This window comes from Alosa alosa, chromosome 4 (genome assembly GCF_017589495.1).
Source record: "Alosa alosa isolate M-15738 ecotype Scorff River chromosome 4, AALO_Geno_1.1, whole genome shotgun sequence".
Lineage (NCBI taxonomy): Eukaryota > Metazoa > Chordata > Actinopteri > Clupeiformes > Clupeidae > Alosa > Alosa alosa.
Genome location: NC_063192.1, coordinates 11,113,001 through 11,132,944, shown reverse-complemented (window position 1 = coordinate 11,132,944; position 19,944 = coordinate 11,113,001). Strand labels below are relative to the sequence as shown.

The 19,944-nt window shown below is 44.0% G+C and overlaps 2 protein-coding genes across 2 annotated transcripts; one reads left to right on the top strand and one right to left on the bottom strand.

Annotated features, from left to right (window-relative positions):
• The first annotated feature begins 509 nt into the window (after window positions 1–509).
• On the top strand, window positions 510–10,875 carry LOC125292983. The gene is made up of 17 exons (XM_048240580.1): window positions 510–794; window positions 1,447–1,523; window positions 3,166–3,267; window positions 3,365–3,424; window positions 4,053–4,122; window positions 4,376–4,541; window positions 4,748–4,817; window positions 4,935–5,090; window positions 5,234–5,290; window positions 5,439–5,564; window positions 5,783–5,907; window positions 6,355–6,406; window positions 6,523–6,593; window positions 6,695–6,862; window positions 7,340–7,448; window positions 7,585–9,682; window positions 9,992–10,875. The coding sequence occupies exons 1-17, from the start codon at window positions 608–610 to the stop codon at window positions 10,009–10,011; spliced, it is 3,714 nt and encodes a 1,237-aa protein (XP_048096537.1). The 5' UTR covers window positions 510–607; the 3' UTR covers window positions 10,012–10,875.
• Window positions 10,876–10,945: 70 nt separating this feature from the next.
• Window positions 10,946–19,900, bottom strand: tmem240a (transmembrane protein 240a). The gene is made up of 4 exons (XM_048241263.1): window positions 18,944–19,900; window positions 18,451–18,557; window positions 14,905–15,113; window positions 10,946–12,158 (listed from the first exon to the last, which is right to left on the bottom strand). Exons 1-4 carry the CDS (start codon window positions 18,998–19,000, stop codon window positions 12,004–12,006), a joined length of 528 nt encoding a protein of 175 aa, XP_048097220.1. The 5' UTR covers window positions 19,001–19,900; the 3' UTR covers window positions 10,946–12,003.
• Between the last annotated feature and the right edge of the window lie 44 nt (window positions 19,901–19,944).

Genomic DNA, 19,944 nt, shown 5'->3' with positions numbered 1-19,944 from the left:
CCTTGTCACAGTGATCTTTTTGCAGTTGAAACCTTTTTGCAGTTGTTTTAGTAGCCTATAGGCAATACCGCCAAATGCTTTAGGTCCAATGCTGTCCGCTTTCTCCATTACTCTGATGTGTAATCTCTGTTATACTTATTTTATACATTAATAATAATGTTATTTTCTCTTTAACCAAGATGTAATAAAGAGTGGCACACTGCCCTAATATTGGTATATATGAGTCTGAGTCTGTTCATCACCGTGTCATAAAACTGTATGCAGTCAAAACATATGGTCATGGAAAACAGAGATAGATGTCATAATGTATAACATTGCAAAATGGCATCAATCCAGACAAGACACAGGGGCACCACCATGACCTTCTTATGAGTTTCTGTACTCTATAGGTCACTTACACAGTGTAGTTTGCGCTCTGTGCAGCCCTGACGTTCGCGAACCAGCCTTCTTCCCATGACATGCGCCAGAGAATGTGCCCACCTACCTCTTTTTGCGCTTGCGTCGAATCCAATAGTGGAGCACGCGTGCAAACAACAGTGCACGCTTGGTTGGGCTGTAGGCTGCACAGACCCAAACCCCCGGCAACACAAGACTCGAAAGTGCAACCATGTCTTGGCTCTTTGGATGGGGCAGAGGCTCCAAAACACCCCAGCCAGAAGAAGAGACACCATCTGCACCTGAGGGGGGGTCGGGGGGCAGCGGTGGAGGCGACAAACCCAAGGACAAGTGGAGTAACTTCGACCCTACTGGATTGGAGAGGGCTGCTAAAGCTGCAAGAGACCTCGATAAATCCCGTAAGAAGTCCGACTTTCACAACTAACATACATTCCAAGATAGGAATACTTTGGACTGAATGTGAATGGAGTTGATTTGTTTGCTGGTAGCCAGTTTATGTTTTCAAGCTTTGTAGCGTGTTCCCTTGACTATATGTGACTATATGTAAAGTTTAGGTCTACAAAAGATAACCTATGCATTGTTATGCATATGCAAAACATAGGTAAGTTTAATGTAAAGTAACCGGTATCGCACGGATTGGTTGACAGCATAAGATGCAGAGGGGTTCAAGTGGGCGTGTCTGGTTGACTCGAGAGAACAAACTGTTCTGCACATGCTGAATGGAGTAGGTTGCTTCTCTTGTTCAATCAGACACATTCCACCCGCTAGTGTGTACCCTATAGCCTATGTCTTTGCATGGGCAGGAACCATGGCAGGAACATGCATGTGTCACAAGTCGTCAGGGTCATATATAGCCCACGTGTGGTCTGCACGCTACTCTGCTTTCTAGCATAGTAGATTGTACACACTTTCCTTCACAATATAGCTCTTTAATCTGTCTTTGAATTTTAATATATCATATACCCAGTCTCAGCGTGTGCTGACAATAATGTAAATGAATAATGTAATAAAAATGTGTTTATTAATCTCTCTTTGTTCAACATTCCTAAGGTCACGCTAAAGATGCACTGGCATTGGCACGCATGCAAGAACAAACAGTCCAGTTGGATCATCAAACTAAGTTGAAGGTGGGCATGCCATTAGATTAGAAAATAGCAAGATTAGAAATTAGAAAATAGCAAGATTAGAAAAGTAGTTTAGTTCTCCCCTTTCCCCAAATTTGTTCACTTGAAAGATATACTTTACAGCAGGGGTCTCAAACTCAAATGAGCTGAGTGCCACTTCTGCCAATGTCATCTGATTGGAGGGCCACATCAGTGTTAAAGAATAATACAAAAAAGAACAGCTATTTCCTAAAATGCAATGTTTTTTCCAAATACTGTATTTTCAAACACAAAACTACAAACAGAAAGTGCAAGTATTTGTATCTATTTTTAGACACCTGTGCTAGCAACCTTGTAGCTTATAAATAAAATAATGATGAAATATATATTAATACAAATTATAAAAACAAACAAAAAAGCATAAAAACAGGTAGGTGTGTGTGTGTTTCATACCAAATAAAAATATTTTCCTCTCTTAACTTTTTTAAACCTGGCGTCAGGGTTAAGAAAGCAACACCATTGGATTTTTATATCAAAATTTCAAAAGGCCATGGCTTGAAAGTGGTCAGAGATAAAGTCCTACTGTAAATGTAAAAATCTTTGAGGATAAACACAAGTTTATGAAGGGGGTACATTTACCCATCTAATTTGCCACTGGATGGCAAGCACCTCAAATTATGCACCTTTCAGTAAATACTGGATGAACATATTTGAGCAGGTTTACTTTCTTTTTTGTCATATTACCCACATAACAAATTAACAGGAAAACACCTAAGATGTAGGCCTATACCAACAATAGTAAACTATTACTGGCCTTTAACCACAAGGCCTACAATAAACCTGGTCAAATCAGTTCCTATCCAGGGTGACTTTGTAGTTCTTCAGAGCCCTATTTCTACTAGCCCTGCTGTCTGTACCATGTCCATTACGGACACTATCGATTACCACTGCAGCCTCCAAGCTATGTTGGGCAGAGTGTCGAAATAAGCATGGTATGCTTAGTGGACACCTTTGTATAAGTTACACGCAAAGACGCACCTCCATTCACAGACGCACCGTGACTATCACTGTCAATAGACGATCGATCATAATCTCCAAAAGGACATTCTCCTTCAGAATCAGAATAGGTGAATAACATAGCCTACCTAAGACTTCATCACACGTGAACGTTTTTCAACATTTGGTGTAGGCCTATTTCTGCTTCATTTTGTGCAAAACTATGGCCTGCATAGTGTCGTTACAAATGCACGTCTTCGTGTTTCTCGCGTAGTAGTGGAGGAGAGTAGCCTACAAATTAGATTTGTCACCGTACTTGGATCTATCGTCTATTTTTATCAGTATCGTTGTTTGTCGCAATTAAAAATACCCTCAAGGGCCGGATTACATTATTATTTTGACATACGTCGCGGGCCGGGAGTTTGAGACCCCTGCTTTACAGTTAATCTTCTTCAGTAACTGTTAGTCCCAAGTCCATTATGATAATGCCAATCCAGACATTGACTTTTCACTTTTCTGTTAATTTTTCACTTTTTGCCGACATCCTAGTCTTCCAACAGGATGATGTTCCATATGTAATGCCCTGTAGCACTCCATAACTGTTGTCACTGTTGGGAATGCTGTTGAAACGGAGGAGACTATCATTTTGACAGGAGCCTTTTTACTCCAGGAATATGAAGCAGCAGTAGAGCAACTGAAAGCCGAACAAATCCGTGTCCAGGGAGAGGAGAGGAGGAAGACCCTTGCGGAGGAGACCAAGCAAAACCAAGCTGTGAGCAATCTGATTTGTCTGTCTTTTAAAAATATGAACATCCTCTAAAGTTGTCACTCTTGTCACTGTTGCATCGTATTGTCTCTTTTTCCTCCAGAGAGCACAGTATCAAGATAAGTTGGCGAGACAGAGATATGATGACCAGCTACGGCAACAGGTGAAGTTTGCTTTTCTTCACCAAGAACATTGTTTTGAAATGGATCCTTATTATGTGTGATGGTGTTGTGAAAGTGTACCTAGAGGAATTCTAGGAAAGAATTCACAAACAGGTCGGTTTATGCACAGAAGGCTCATATATTTCCACTGGATTGCCAGCTGTGTTGTAGCGGCATTTTCAGTTTTCTGAGGTAGCCAATGACCAACACAGAGGGACATGTTCAGCTTTTGTCCATCTGTGTTGGTCAATATTTATTTATTTATTTTTTATTTTTTGCAATAATTTACAGTTATCTAAATTGCTGGTCCAGGATCAGACTGTAACACTTTCCTCTCTGATGTTGTCAAAATTGTTTTGTTTGTTTTTTTACGAGAACCTTACTATTAGGAAGGGCTATACCCTCTTTTTTTTTTTTTTGTCGTTGACAAACCTAGTGATGATCATCTTTTGTCACCGTATGAGCTGTTGTATCTGCAGATTTTACAGTTAGTGGTCCAAGCCTATTTTAAAGTTGCTGCAGGCTTTCTGCATCTCTTTCACTGAAACCTACAAGGAGAAATTAATTTTGCTTATAAAAATGCAGTGATTTGTTTGACTCCTTTGATTTTCTCTCCTTTTTTTATCACAGCAACTCCTCAATGATGAGACTCTTCGCAAACAGGAGGAGTCAGTCCAAAAACAGGAAGCAATGCGAAGAGGTATAGAAAGCTCAGCATGTCAACACAACAGCAAAATTCCACGTAGAGGACACCCTACGAACAATGCAATTTTACTGTTGAATTAATCTTAATTAATCAGATAGTCCCAGCTACATTATTTGCAGAGGACTACTTTGTAATGCAGCTTGAGATGGCTGTTTGAAAGCCATGGGCAGTTGATTAACATGATCTCTCTCTCTCTCTCTCTCTCTCTCTCCCCCTATTTCTCTCTCTCTCTCTCGCTCTCTCTCAGCCACTGTTGAGCATGAGATGGAACTCCGACACAAGAATGAGATGATGCGCGTGGAGGCGGAGGCCCAGGCTCGCGCCAAAGTGGAGCGGGATAATGCCGACATCATCCGTGAGCAGATTCGCCTGAAGGCAGCCGAGCACAGGCAGACTGTGCTGGAGTCCATCAAGTGAGTAGGACACACTCCCCGGCCTGAAGTTTGTGACTGACCAGAATGACTTCCTCTAATCTCCCCTACTGTATGTTTAGCAAGTTGTTATTCTCCATAGTGGTCCTTATCTGAGTACTATGCCTGAATCTTACATCCAATTCTTTGTTGAATAAAATATTTTCACCTTTTTAACATTTTTATTGATTATAATTAATTTTCGTTAGAACTGCAGGTGCTGTGTTTGGAGAAGGCTTTCAAGCGTTTGTGACAGACTGGGATAAAGTCACGGTTACTGTAAGAGCTAAGTCATATTATGCATTGAAGTTATTTCTGACTTCATACTGAAGTTTCCTACTTAACACATCAGAGGCACCAAAAACCCTTATTTGCCATTCCCTCATTGTCCTGTAGGTGGCAGGATTGTCTCTGCTGGCAGTGGGCATTTACTCCGCTCGCAACGCCACAGGGGTGGGTGCCCGCTACATCGAGGCGCGCCTGGGAAAGCCCTCACTGGTCCGCGAGACCTCCAGGATTAGTGCCGGCGAGGCAATAAAGCATCCTGTCAAGGTAATCCCCTAAGCAGGGCCAGCGTGCATCAGTGGAAGCCTCCCTCTCAGCAGGGCGGGCCATGTAAATCGCACATTGGACTTTATTTACAAAAATGCTCGAAAGGCCACAGCTGACAGCCTGAGCCTCTGCTCTCTTCACAGACAACCAAGCGCATGTTCAGCAAGGCCCAGGATGCCCTGGAGGGAGTTGTGCTGAGTGTAAGTATTCAGTCAAGGCCAGAAAACGGCAGCATCACCACATTTTATACAGATATAAAACATTTTATTTTTAATCCAGCAAGGGAAGACCAGAAGCAGAGGTTATTTCTAATACCTATGACCTACTCTCTCCCCTTTTGCTTTGTAGCCTACCCTGGAGGAGCGTGTTCGTGACATTGCCATTGCTACACACAACACTCGCAAGAATCGCGGTCTCTACAGAAACATTCTCATGTATGGACCTCCTGGCACTGGCAAAACCCTCTTTGCAAAGGTATTTCTGTGTAAAACTCACCTGTATTTAATGTTGTTAAATAGCCCGTATAAAAATATATGTTTTGGTATTTTTTAGAAAACCTAACATTAGCAAGCAAATAGAAAAACAACAGCAAAAATGAACCAAGATGTGTCTGTGTGTAGTGTGTCCTGTGCTTGAGTGACTAGTTGTCCACTCTGTTAAATGACTCATTGCGCTCTGCTGTTGGCTCTCAGAAACTGGCTCTGCACTCTGGGATGGATTACGCCATCATGACTGGCGGAGACGTGGCACCCATGGGCCGAGAGGGTGTCACTGCTATGCATAAAGTCTTTGACTGGGCAAACACAAGCAAGCGTGGGTAAGCCCCCTCTCCGCCCAAGTGCATTAAATCACAGCTCCCCAGAGCAGATGGCACAGAGGGACCCTTTAGTAGAACACCACACACTAATTAATAATCTCTGTAGATGTTTTAATGCTTCATTTAATGTGATGTGGCCTTAAGATTTATGATGGTGACACTATGCAGAAACTACTTCTAAGTCTTCGCTTGTCATGTGTGCGACTACAACTACCACTTTATTTTACTCATTGATTGGGTATCTTACCTAAAATGGCAGTAGGAAGTCCTATGCTTTTTATAACATGCCACTGAACCTCGAGGATGTGCGCATGGGACTTGGACTTCATTTTCTGTATCTTGTGCAAATGTTAAAAATACATATGCAGTGCCTAGTGAACTGTGTTTAAAGCAGCACACAATCTGTGAGGCATTGCTCTTTATTTTACTCCCATCCCCCTTTTTCAGCCTCCTGCTCTTTGTGGATGAAGCGGACGCCTTCCTGCGCAAGCGATCGACCGTGAGTCAGCTGAGAGTGTGGCCAATCAAGTGCACAGGGGCCGTGTGTTGCTCTCATTATTTACACATGCGTGAAGTTTCACTGGTCATGCTCATGTTGGTGTGCTTGTGTTACAGGAAAAGATAAGCGAGGACCTACGAGCTACCCTCAACGCATTCCTCTACCGCACCGGAGAGCAGAGCAACAAGTGGGTGTCCTGACCTTCTTTGATCTTGGAGAGAGCCTCAAGGAGCATATAATCCTCCCCAGGTTTCAGTGTTAACATACTCAGCCACTCTCTTCCTTCAGATTTATGTTGGTGCTGGCCAGTAACCAGCCTGAACAGTTTGACTGGGCCATAAACGACCGTATTGATGAGATTGTCAACTTTGCCCTTCCTGGACTATCAGAGAGGGAGAGGCTGGTGCGGCTCTACTTTGATAGATATGTGCTGGGCCCAGCCTCCACAGGCAGACAGTAAGTGATTAGATTTACTGATTTAGATTACTGATTAGATTTAGCCGACATAGCAGCACACCAACATTTAAGACAGTACAGTACACTGTATTAACGTTCCAGGTATTTCTCAAAATTATATGTTAGGAAATTGGCATGTTTTAGGTGTATCATGGGAGAGCCGGTTTACACAAACTGCTAACTCTGTGTTAAAGGCAGTTAATCAACCAAGTTTTAAAATGTATCCACTGTAGTTTGACACAGGAATATCTATACAACAAGGTAAAGGATTGTTTAATATTGAAACCTTGTGGATTTAGAACTGTTGTTTTTCTATATGTCACAGTGGTTGCATTTTTGCCTTTAATTATACTCTTGAGGCTGATGGCCAAAATGATCAAATAAAGTGTGTCAGTTGAAACTTAAGTTCACATCCATACAAAGTCAAACCAAAAAGTCAATTAAGTGATAAATCTCTCTCCTCTGTTCATTCTTAAGGAGGATGAAGCTGGCACAGTTTGACTATGGCCAGAAGTGTACGGATATTGCTAAATTGACGGATGGTATGTCAGGCCGTGAAATATCGAAACTTGGTGTGGCCTGGCAGGTAAGACGATGTTTGTGTGTGTGTCTGTCTTTGACTAAACTGTCAGATTTAGGAGTTCAAAATGCTTTTACCGGGAAGACTTATCTGACACATGCACTTGAGAAGTAATGAGAATTCTCCTTGCTTTTCCTGCCAGGCGGCTGCATACTCATCGGAGACTGGGGTCCTGACAGAAGCCATGATTGATGCTCGGGTCGCTGATGCAGTCCAGCAACACATGCAGAAGATGGACTGGCTGCATACTGGAGGGGCCGCAGAGGGCCTTGGCAAGGTGGGAGTCATTTTGCCAAAAGAGGCTGTGGCAGATATCCCCGGTCAGATAGGATTCACTGCGGATCAGGAGGTCCTTCCACCTGCCCAGGACTCTGCTCCAGTTATTCAGCAAATTCTCCCAGTAATGGAGGCAGTCATGGCTGAAGTGAAGGCGGCTGAGGCAGCCCCAGTCGTAGAAGCAACAGCCGCTCCTGCTGCCAAAGAGGTGGAGGCGCCCGTCGGAAGTGCCGTGGCTGAATCACTGGTGCAGGAGGCCGAGGCTGCTGCTGTCAAGGAGCAAGAGGCTGCTGCAGCCATTCCCATTGTCCAGGAGGTAGACATCACTGCAGAGGTCAAGGAAGTGGAGACTGCTCCTTTAAGTAAAGAGGAGCCAGCTGTCATCGATGCTGCCACAGAGGCTGCTGTTGCCAAGCCTGCTGATGCTCCAGTGGCTGAGGTTGCCAAGGAGGCAGAAGCGCCAGTGGCTGAGGTTGCCAAGGAGGCAGAAGCGCCAGTGGCTGAGGTTGCCAAGGAGGCAGAAGCTCCAGTGGCTGAGGTTGCAAAGGAGGCAGAAACTCCAGTGGCTGAAGTTGCCAAGGAAACAGAAGCTCCAGTGGCTGAGGTTGCCAAGGAGGCAGAAGTCCAGTGGCTGAGGGATGCCATGGAGGCAGAAGCTCCAGTGGCTGAAGCCGCCAAGGAGGCAGAAGCTCCAGTGGCTGAAGTCGCCAAGGAGGCAGAAGCTCCAGTGGCTGAGGTCGCCAAGGAGGCAGAAGCTCCAGTGGCTGAAGTCGCCAAGGAGGCAGAAGCTCCAGTGGCTGAGGTCGCCAAGGAGGCAGAAGCTCCAGTGGCTGAGGTCGCCAAGGAGGCAGAAGCTCCAGTGGCTGAGGTCGCCAAGGAGGCAGAAGCTCCAGTGGCTGAGGTCGCCAAGGAGGCCGAAGCTCCAGTGGCTGAGGTCGCCAAGGAGGCCGAAGCTCCCGTGGCTGAGGTCGCAAAGGAGGCAGAAGCTCCAGTGGTTGAAGTCGCCAAGGAGGCAGAGGCTCCAGTGGCTGAGGTTGCCAAGGAGGCAGAGGCTCCAGTGGCTGAGGTTGCCAAGGAGGCAGAGGCTCCAGTGGCTGAGGTTGCCAAGGAGGCAGAGGCTCCAGTGGCTGAGGTTGCCAAGGAGGCAGAGGCTCCAGTGGCTGAGGTCGCCAAGGAGGCAGAGGCTCCAGTGGCTGCTGTTGCCAAGCCTGCTGATGCTCCAGTCGCTGAGGTTGCCAAGGAGGCAGAAGCTCCAGTGGCTGAGGTCGCCAAGGAGACAGAAGCTCCAGTGGCTGAGGTCGCCAAGGAGGCCGAAGCTCCCGTGGCTGAGGTTGCAAAGGAGGCAGAAACTCCAGTGGCTGAAGTTGCCAAGGAGGCAGAGGCTCCAGTGGCTGAGGTCGCCAAGGAGGCAGAGGCTCCAGTGGCTGAGGTCGCCAAGGAGGCAGAGGCTCCAGTGGCTGAGGTTGCAAAGGAGGCAGAAACTCCAGTGGCTGAGGTCGCCAAGGAGGCAGAGGCTCCAGTGGCTGAGGTCGCCAAGGAGGCAGAGGCTCCAGTGGCTGAGGTCGCCAAGGAGGCAGAGGCTCCAGTGGCTGAGGTTGCCAAGGAGGCAGAGGCTCCCGTGGTTGAGGTTGCAAAAGAGGCAGCAGCGCCAGTGGCTGAGGTCGCAAAGGAGGCAGAAGCTCCAGTGGATGAGGTCACAAAGGAAGCAGAAGCTCCAGTGGATGAGGTCACAAAGGAAGCAGAAGCTCCAGTGGCTGAGGTCACAAAGGAGGCAGAAGCTCCAGTGGCTGAGGTCACAAAGGAGGCAGAAGCTCCAGGGGCTGAGGTCACAATGGAATCCTCAGCTGCTGCAACTTCCACAGACACTGCCCTTGCTCAGGAAGCCCATGGTACACCAACCCCAGCTTCCCCTGCTGCTGAGACAGAACCAGAGGACAAAAACAAGCCCAAACCAAAGGATAAAGGCAAGAGCTCATGCACCATATCATAAATAGAGACTTTAATTTCTGAAACTGGGTAATGCAGTAAGATGATTTAGTGAAGAACAGTTATTTTCAACACAAATAATTTGGGGAATGTGAAGTGGTACTGATTTAAGGGTGATAAATGGTTTAATTGTTACCTGTCTGTTCACTATGGGGGGTGATGAGTGTATATGTTGGGTTTTGGGGTCCATGTGAATATTGTTTTTTATAGTCAGCCAAATGAAAGGAAGAGGCCTGTTTTGCCTGGTTAACACTTCAAAATAAACTTTACCTGTGTTCCTTACACAGGGATTGCAACACTGACTTAAATGGCCCCTCTCACTGTTGTTGACTTGGAAGATATACAAAATATCTCATGGATCAAAGCCTACTGCATACAATAGAAAATATATGCAGACGTATACAGCACTGCCTGAGTTTTTTTCCAAGTTTCTTTTTATGTGTTGAATACAAATGAGCCACTTTATCCTAGACCAGTAGACATGAAACCAGTGTGCCTTCCGAAATTCAGTGAATGTCATCTACCACCGAAAAATGATGTAAACATGCTTGGTGGGTTTACCAGGGCCTGAAACTCTTACTCTGTTGGAAAGGCAGATTTTTCAAATGGAAACATTTTGCCATATTGCCAGCTACTAGTGTAGGGAAGGTATCCAGAAGGCATGTTTTCTTATGCTGTTCAGAAAGGATTATGGGTTTCACTGTCAGCGTTTCCCTCATGGCACCTTTTGTGATTTATACCTGTCTGAATCTCCTCACTCCTCTCTCTCACTTTCTTTCAGTCGGCCCTTTTTGAGTTATGTACTGTGTCATGGTTACCCTTACATGGTAACTATAAGTAATGTGATAAAATTACATGTATTATATGAAACCCATACTTTGAAATGTATGTTTCATTGTTACAACAGATTTTTTCTTTTGTTCTGTCATAATGTGAAAACTGATTTTACAGTTTAATTTTCAATTCCATTTTTCTCAAGGGGTCACCAGTGTATCCTATTGATGGTTGTATGTGTTTATTGTCAGATGTTAGTGTTTTTCTGATTTCAGAAAATAATTTGTGCCTTTCTTTGATTGTTTTTTTTCTGGTATGAACTGATTTGTCTAAATGGTTTTGATAAAATGTAATTATTGCCTCTTTTGAAAATAAATGTCTTTACAGCCAACACTAACCACCTCCACCCCTCCTTTGCTTCATTTCTGCTATAGTGCATCAGAAATAACCTGTCCCAACAACAGGTGTCACTGTTGTGCTTCAATGGCACTTTTAATAAAACAGACATTTTATCTTCACAACAGCAATGTCTGGACATTGAGAGGAAGGGGAAATCAGGTCAGGGTTCTCTCTGCTGGCAGGCTGGTTGCTCTTGTTGAATATGGAGTTATTAAATAGCAAACCAGGAAGGGCTATTGGACACAGTGTAGGGAAGACAAGGCAAGTGCTGAACTCTTTCCCAATTCATGACGGGTCAAACTTCATAACTTTCAATGTAGCGCAGAGAACCCTGACCACCAATTTGTCTCTCCCTTCCCTCTCGGGTATTTACAGATAAAATTAATACATTCATTTATTATCACTAAGTAACAAAGCTAATTTGTCAGTCAGTAACAGAGATCACTTCACTCTTATTCAAGCTCTCTCACAGTCTTTTTTCCCCATAATTCCTCTCATGCCCACGCTGTTCATTACAGCCAGTGACCTTTCCCCCCACTACGTCTCCCCCCAACCCTGTGTTATCTTTGAAATCCCATAAAACCATATTTATAATTATTTACATGAGCAGTTATCTCTAACTATGCCATCACAAAACCATGGAACCAACCCAGACCCAAATTATTACTCCCTCCCCAAAAAAGGTCATCCACCCTCTGTTGGAAAAACTCAATGGAAAATTAAAAAAAAACAAAGAAACAAACCTGAAACCCGAGTCTCATTGCCCCATTTGGAAACTGCCTGTTCCCCAACCCCCATTCTAAAAGTGCATGCTGAGTTTTCAACAACAAACAAATGAAGGAAGGGGGAAAAAATGTACAACAGAGACCCTTAAAAATCATTTGTTCCTGCAAACATATTTGGACATGGACACAAGGTTAGAATTTTGGTGGCAATTAATTCTCCTCTTGAGTTTTTTTTAAAGTTTTTTTTTAGTTTTCTGACGTTTTCTTTTTCAAATACTGAATCGTGTTGAGGGGGGGATTGTAGAGTCCAGGAGGTGGTACTGACAGTGTCGGGCCAGTGACAGTGGGTCTCTGAGGCAGCAGTTGGTAATGGGGCAGTTTGGCAATAACGCTGTCAAGAGTCAGAGGTGACGGGGACTGGGGTGACCATTGTGGTAGAGCTTCTGCTTGATGTGCACCATGTTGCCGCTGGAGTCCTCGAGTTGCCGCAGCTGCGCACGTCTGCGCAGGTCTCGCAGGTTACAGAACTGCGGGAGCCATGACCAGGAAGGGGTGTCTGGAAGCAGGGAAAAAAGGAGACAAAATGAGGCTGCGAGACATCAGAAGTAGGACACCCAAAAAATGGAGCAGACTTTATAAAGGGCATAATACTCTTTGCTGTTTAGACCTCAGGGTTTTCTTCCACCAGACTAAAGATGCCTGTCATTCTGCTTTTTTTATGTTAAGGGGTAGTCCATATTTAATTTTTATATGTTACACTTTATAAATGTTACTTTTATAACTTTTGGAATAGGTATAAATACATGGTTACTTTCATATAAATCTTTGCATATCAATTTAGTGTAGCTTGCTGTAGAGGCGAGAGGAAGAGCAGTTAATTAAATAGATGTGTAAGAGGTACTATAGTTGTGAAAATGGAATGCAACCTCCTCTTGAGCTGTGACTATAAAAATGGTATATTTTAGATTTATGGCGTAATTTCAGGAAAAAATCGTTAACAAGTGGTGAGCTCGCTCTTGAGGTGTCCATTTTTTTTAACTTGTACAGAAAGCACCAGTTTTGCCGGCGGGGACTTTAGACTGACAGGAAGGAGTGGCGGGACAGAAAGGGAGAAAGAGAGAGAGGGATGAGAGGGAGAAAGAGAGAGAGGGATGAGAGGGAGAAAGAGAGAGAGGGATGAGAGCTCCCCAGACAACACGGCCCGTTACACATCACCCTGATGGAAGTGGGGAGGGGAGTGGTGGAAGGAGGGAGTTGCAGGCAGGCAGGGAGGTTGTGTGTGTGAGAGTGGGGGGGGGGGGTGGGGGTGGGGGCAGAGTTATTTATAGCAGTGAATGGGTATGCCATCTACAAGGACTGCTGTGAAGGGTATCCAGAGAGCAACAGAATAAGGGGGCAAGTTTTTTTTTCTTCTTTTTTTACTTCCACCCTGATGAAATGAAAAAAGAAAGCGATGGAGATGGACTCAAACAGAATTGTAACAGTAATGTAATGCAGGAAACAGGGTGGGGTTAAACACCCTTTGTTCAAATAGGAGAATACAAGATGGACAAGCACTTGCGCCAAGTCATCAATTTCTATTATGTCAAGGATATGCTGCAATGGGAAGGAGATGGTATAGAAGATGGAGAAGGAAAGTATGCAAATCAAGACTGAGAGAGGGTAAAGAAATCAATGTGTTCCACTAGATGCAGTATGTATGTATGTGTGTTTCTGTGAAAGAGAATCTGCGGCTGTGTGTGTGTGTGTGTCCTCACACATGTCTCTCCCTTGCTCGCCTTCTCTTTCCAGCTGCTCACAATCTATTTATAGCACCCAGAGAGGAGCGAGGGTGCAGGCGAGAGTGTGGATGTGTGCATATGTGCATGTGTGTGGTGGAGGTGTTGGGGGTGGGGGTATGGCGGTATCTCCCCTCGCCGCTACCACAACCCCCAACCCCTACTCGCACCCTCTCCCTACCCCCACCTGCCTTCAGCCTCCACATCGTACTCCATCAGCTTCACCTTCTCTCCCCATCTCCGAGAGGCTAAATGAGCCTGACCTGCCGTCAACGTCACACTCTCCCAGGCTGCTGCGATTGCACCACTTCAGGGGTATCCCCCTCATCCCTTCTGAGACACATTCCACACCAGTCCCCGACCTTTTGTTACTCCCTGACGCCGTCAAAAGCATGGTGCTTGATGTATAGTGGTGCATAGTGATTTTATAATGCTATACTGCTATGCTAGCTCTTATCATGCATGAATAGAATGCATAGGCATGTGCTCACTGCAGTGTTTAAAGTGCTGAATATGGTTATAAGCACATCAATCTACCTCTGAGCATTGTCATGTGGGATATTATGAGCTGCCCCTTATATGCTGAACTAGAATCTGTCATGGGACTGTGTTGTTCTTGCACATCAATCTGCTTGTTATTTATCTTTCTCTCTCTCTCTCTCTCTCTCTCTCTTGGTGTGGGTTGCCCCTCTTCTCATCTCTCGGTATCTGGACTGCGCAGCCCTCTAACCGGCTCCCTGTGGGATATTTGAACATGGTAAATCTGAAAGTGTTTCCTTCTAAAAGCTCTACTTCAGCTCCCAGTCTCAACATGGCTATCACCTTACCCCTGAAGGACTATGCGGTTACAAAGACCCTGGCAACATTTTGTTCTTTGCGGTCTCGCGCCTTGTGTATCATGTGAGTTGTCATGCCGCAAAGTGGAAGGTTAATTAAAGCAAAGTGATGTTTTTGCTGGTGTGGTGAATGTTAATGAAACCACCAGTTTGATGACGAAAGGGTCCAATGTTGTTTTCTCCATAATGGCTAGCTAGCATCAGTCAACATCAAGTGATCAGTGATCAACAATTCCTTAGCCATGGAATAATATCGGAAGAGAACGGCCACAATCCATAGGTTGTTTTGCATGTTTGCATAAGCCGCACACAACCCAAAAGTTCTCTGACTGCATAGTTTATAAATGTCCTTTTGTATTTTTCGAAATTCACTTTTGTATTTTTTTTTCGATTGCAGTGTATTTATCCAAGTCTGTAAATCCCCATTCTTTTTCACTCTAACATAAAAGTATGCAATCTTGTACCCTATAGGGTCTAGTCTATCAGTTTGAATATAAACAGTATCCCTTAAAGCTTCACCTGCTATTTAAAGAGGGTCTTTGATAAAGCTCATAGACTCTCACCTCTGAGAGAAATATTCTCTTTTTGCCAACAAAGAGCCGGAGTATAGTTAAAACCTGTTAGTGTGTCTCTGCCCTCCATGAGCATGTCTGTCCCCAACACCACCCCGTCGGGAACGCTCACCCACCGTAGTAGCGACTGGCCCTCCAGGCCCTGACGGCACAGTGCAGAGCCCCATCCAGCCACAGCAGCAACCAGCTGATACAGAAGCCCAGGAGCAGGCCCAGCATCAGGTCCATCTCCTGCTTGGTCACGCTGTCGCTCACAAAGTAGTTCTCCGACGAGTCCACCAGGGAGTGGTCGCCATCATACGGTATCACATAGTGAACATGGTGCCTGAAATGTGTGGAGAGTGGAGATGTTAGGAGGAGTTGAGAGGCACTACTACTACTACACGACTAGGTGATTTATCACAGAGGGGACTGAAGGGGGTTTAGGCTAGCAAGGAAATAGATGTTGAAATGACTGAGAGGAAAAGAGGAGCAAGAGAGAGGTTTTAAGGACAGGTACAAACACTAATCTGCTTGTGTCAGAAAGCCAGCGTTCTCTCTCGGATGAGAAGTTACAGATACTCCCGAGTCTTTAGCGAGAGGAAGCTAAACAGACACAGACACCAGTTAAGAGGAGTCCTATGAAGCATGAAGAGAAAACTATGAACAAAGTGTGCCCGGAACTGCTGCTTGGAGCCAGAACTACTAAAGGCTACGATAGTATAAAGTGTAACAAAATAACGCAAGCATTTCTTTTAAAAGCTTTGAAGAATGTTATGTAACAAATGTGTGTCACTGCTTGCCGATCGTGTTTGCTTTGTCATGAATTGCTGAACACTTTCAACTTTTGCAGAAACTGTTGCTTTATCTCTCTGTTGCAGTTTTCTTTGACCTGTACAAACTCACATTTTTACAACTAAAGGCTCGCTGAGACTATACCTTAATATACATTATTATGCTGTTTCCACTACACGAGTTTCCACACAGTGACACACAGAATGTCTCAACCAAAACATGTGTGAGGCTGTGTCAGGGTAAAGATACATCTGTCGCTGACTGCATACTTATACAACAACAACATGTGTGTGTACCCAACTACATCCATTTGTACACAATACACAATTCACAGATTTGAGCAATACGCTCACGTCACTTTTCTCATAAAACTCACAGAGCTACTGATGAAGCTACCCCCCACACACACACACACACACACACACACACACACACAAATACATGAACCTTCACTCATATCAGATATACTGAGCACTGAAATTTGGTGGGAAGTGCTGATAGAATTACCCTATGCAGAGCATATTTCAATAAACTCCCTAGTATGTGTGGTCCACCCCTCCCAACTAAAGACTGAGATGTTGCAATCTTGGGCCAAGACCCATTCCCCCTCTTCTCCTCTCTAAATAGAAGATGGTGCTTTTGCAGTACATTAGTATTTGATGGGACAGATGTTCTTTCTTTCATTAGGTTCAGAATGAGAATGAGAAGTGTAGTGTTTTAAGACTGCAGTGTGCTTTAAGACACATGTGTGCTTATGTGATGCTCAATGCCTTCTTTCCAGATTTGGAGTAAAAACATTGTGTAAAAAGGAGATATTCTTTGCTTGAAATGATGCATAAAATCCTAATCAAGCTTTGAGTCATTGTCATTTCTGATTTGCTAAATAGTTCTATAGAATATAGAATAGAATTGAAAAAGGTGTTGTTCCTTTCTTTTAAATCCTTTCAGAAGAAGCACTTTTACTTTTCCCTCCATAGTGTTAACTATTTCTTTCCTCATGTGGACAGAAAGTAAGCACAGGGTTTCCACTTTTCATGGAATCCCCCTCTCACCTCTAACTTAAAGAGGGGTAAATGTCAGAGAATTCTGTTATTAACCACTGGGTGTGACAATTATGTGAATTTCACCATAATGTTATGTCTTCGCCATGTTATAGTCATAGTGACTTTAAGGCACAATGTGACCTCACTATGTAGGGGTTAATTCAGTGGCCTTCCATCTGTGGCCAATAATACTGGCTATAGTTTTGTGCCAGGGTCATCAAATAGGGGGAAACAACTTATATTACTGTACATAAAGCTACACAGCAGAGACCCACATCTCTGATATCCATCTCAAAAGTCCAGGTCCAGGTCTCCAAGTCAAACAGAAATGTATAAGCAGCTGAATATTTGGAAGGTCATATACACTGTACTGTAAAAATAGAAAAACACACCTTCTGATAAAGACAAGGGTTTGAATAGTATCTGCTAAATAAGTTGACCTGACAGCACAGCTTAATACTGAGCTATGTATGGCTATTGCTTGATTTTTTGCTTGAGCTCAGGTTAAGGCTTCAAAAACAGTGCTATAGATAACGTTTGATCAAGAATATAAAGAATACAGAACTTTCTGAGCTTAGGCCAACCCAAGTAGAAACACTTTGGAACAAATCTGTGAACCTCAGGCAATTTTGCTTCATTGTGTCCAGTCAGTAAGCACACAAGGAGCAAACATGTGAGGCAGTGTATAACACCATCTGTGTGAATACTCATCAAATCAGAGCATCCATTATGCAATAACCATATCAAGAAGGCACCAGCCCAGCAATATAGTCATTATTCTGATAACAGTCTGTTTTACTGACAGAATATCTAGGCATTCTTTGGGAAACTACTAAGGATGACCCGGATTAATCCTTATTAAGTTAACTTACATATTTATAACGTAAATTACCTACTTTATTACCTTTAAAACTAAGGTAATAAAGTAGCACTCTTTAAGCACTCTGTAAAAATAAAATGAGGTTGACCGCCACTTGTGCAAGTCGGCATTGTCAAATTAAGGTTATTGGACAAAAAAGACTAGCCATGTACCTAATTATATATCGTTACAGTGCTAATAGGAGATTCAAGGAATGCCATGACACAATTTAACCGATAATAGTTTAGGTGAGCCAGCTCATAATCCCTGAAAAGTGATGTTTATACGCATGATTCTTATCTCTGAACCACTGCACTCACATAGCCAACCCGTCTTGTCGTTTGAAATAAGGTTTCACTCTTCATATCCACTGGTTACCTATTCATCAATATGTAGACAACTGTTTCTGTAAAGTAGGCTTTAATACCTGCATACAGCTACTCCGCTTGGTAGCCTATAGGCTACTCTTTAGCCTCGTCGTATTCCTTTGCCTGTGATATAATAGGTGCAAATATTTTCCTATTTTGTTTCAATAGCCTACTCAATATTGCGTAACCCTCATCTTGTCAAACAGATAAGTGCGAAATGCCTGTACCATATCCGTGAAGCAACCTCAGAAAAACACACCTTTATACGCAGAAAACCCATGCAGAGAAACGAAGATTCCCATTCCTAAACACCAAGGCCAAATAAATCCCGGTCTCCGACTTCATTTTGACGTTTTATTAAATAACCATTCCATCATAGTCTTTTAGCCTACTGTCCGTTGGCCTACATAATTGTGGATTTACATTTAATTTGCAGTGTGTAGCCTATAAGATGCATGTTCGCTTTAGAGTGTATGAGAAAACGGTTCAGCACCAGGAATCGTCCGGCGACAGGCCTATAGAAACTGTTATTATTGGCTGGAGAAATGCCACTGCGCCTGATGATAACATTTGTTCAATTAAAATGTAGGCCCTCTCGTATAATAATCTGAAATTTACCTTCCACAGTTGCAATGACAGACCCGGTCCTCTCCTCGTAAATGCGGTAAGATGTAGTTGTGAAAGCGATCCAGTAGTGCGTTCATGTCCATTAAACACGCTATCGCCTGCAAAGAACCATTCGAGTCAACCGGGACATGACAAGCACTATTTCTAACAGAACAACCGCTATATAGACAGCTATAGCATGGGGACAGTTACAGAAAACGCATATAGAAATTATTTATGAAATGGACAAACAGAAAAATACTGAAGGGAAGATACTTGATTATTTATTTATAGTTAAGGTAATTATTGATGTAGGTAAGCTACTGTGTACCTATAGAGATCCAATGTATTTCCTACACATTGGCTAATTATTTATTTGCCACATGACTTCTCTGTTAGGCTATTCCGTCCAATTGACTGCTGAATTCTTTTAAACTGAAAAAATGACAAACGGGTGGGCATTTCTATGTGAAAGGGTAAAAGCGCATACAGGAAATTCTCTTACCATTACAACAGAGGCACCAAGGATCATGAAAATCATGGTGGTTGTGATCATATGCATCAAAACTTCCTAACTCGCCGTTGCCTCTTCCCCTGCGTGCCCGCGTCTTTTCAATGGATCTGGATAAGCTCAGAGCTCTCTGTCCCGAGAGGAGACGCTCATTGATGCGCCCTCACTGCACCTGACTCTCAGTCCTGAGCTCGCCAGATTGGAAAACGTCCGTACGGTGCATAGGTTGGAGTGGCCCGGTCTCACTGTCCCCCTTTTATTACACTCGCGATCACGGTTCTCTCCCCCATCCAGATATGCGTTGGCTTGATGCTGCCGTACCGCTGCTTCTGTAGTCCTGTGCCGGGCACGTCGTGGGAGGGAGCTGGAAAGACTGGTCCTACCCTGATTAGTAATGCGCGATTATTGTATTTTTTTGTTGTGCTCCAAATTTATTCAAAATTTAAAAAGGAAACACAGATGAGCCGGTGTCAGTTCAATTTTCCCTGTGGTCCTTAAAGTGGTTAGCATGGAGTGTCCAGTAGGCTACAGGCCCCTATCAAATGCTTGGTTATAACTCCACTGATTCGCAATGCTATTTCTGTAGAAGAGGTTTTCAAGAATAGGCTATAGGGTCAGCGTTTTCATGTCTGCCGCTGCATCTTCGCGTCATGTACGCTACTTCAGAAAAATGAATGTTGATTATGCCGGAGGATGAGTCTGAGATCCTCCCTCCTTTGCATCCAGTTGAGATCAGGCATCCGCATCTGCATTACCGCCTAGAGCCAGAGTCATGATTAAACCGTCTTATTTTAGCCATCACAGCCAGAGGCTTTCTCTATCGTTTGGCTGTGAGTGTGCGTGTATGTGTGCGTTTGTGCGTGAGAGAGACGATAGAATGAAAGAGAGGGCGGGGTTGGTGGATGAAGGAGTGAGCAAGAATTCGGAGTGGCTACTTTATTTACTTTTAGAGCTTCAACATCATGTCAGACTCAGCGGTAAACGCAATAAAAAAC

Bases quoted from the DNA above. Each gene is read 5' to 3' on its own strand.
- tmem240a (XM_048241263.1), bottom strand. From the start codon at position 19,000: ATGCATATGATCACAACCACCATGATTTTCATGATCCTTGGTGCCTCT. The intron at 18,558-18,943 runs GTAAGAGAATTT...GGTTCTTTGCAG, and splicing joins TTGGTGCCTCTGTTGTAATG to GCGATAGCGTGTTTAATGGA. The intron at 15,114-18,450 runs GTAAATTTCAGA...CACACATTTCAG, and splicing joins TGTCATTGCAACTGTGGAAG to GCACCATGTTCACTATGTGA.
- LOC125292983 (XM_048240580.1), top strand. From the start codon at position 608: ATGTCTTGGCTCTTTGGATGGGGCAGAGGCTCCAAAACACCCCAGCCA. The intron at 4,542-4,747 runs GTGAGTAGGACA...AATTTTCGTTAG, and splicing joins ACTGTGCTGGAGTCCATCAA to AACTGCAGGTGCTGTGTTTG. The intron at 6,407-6,522 runs GTGAGTCAGCTG...CTTGTGTTACAG, and splicing joins TCCTGCGCAAGCGATCGACC to GAAAAGATAAGCGAGGACCT.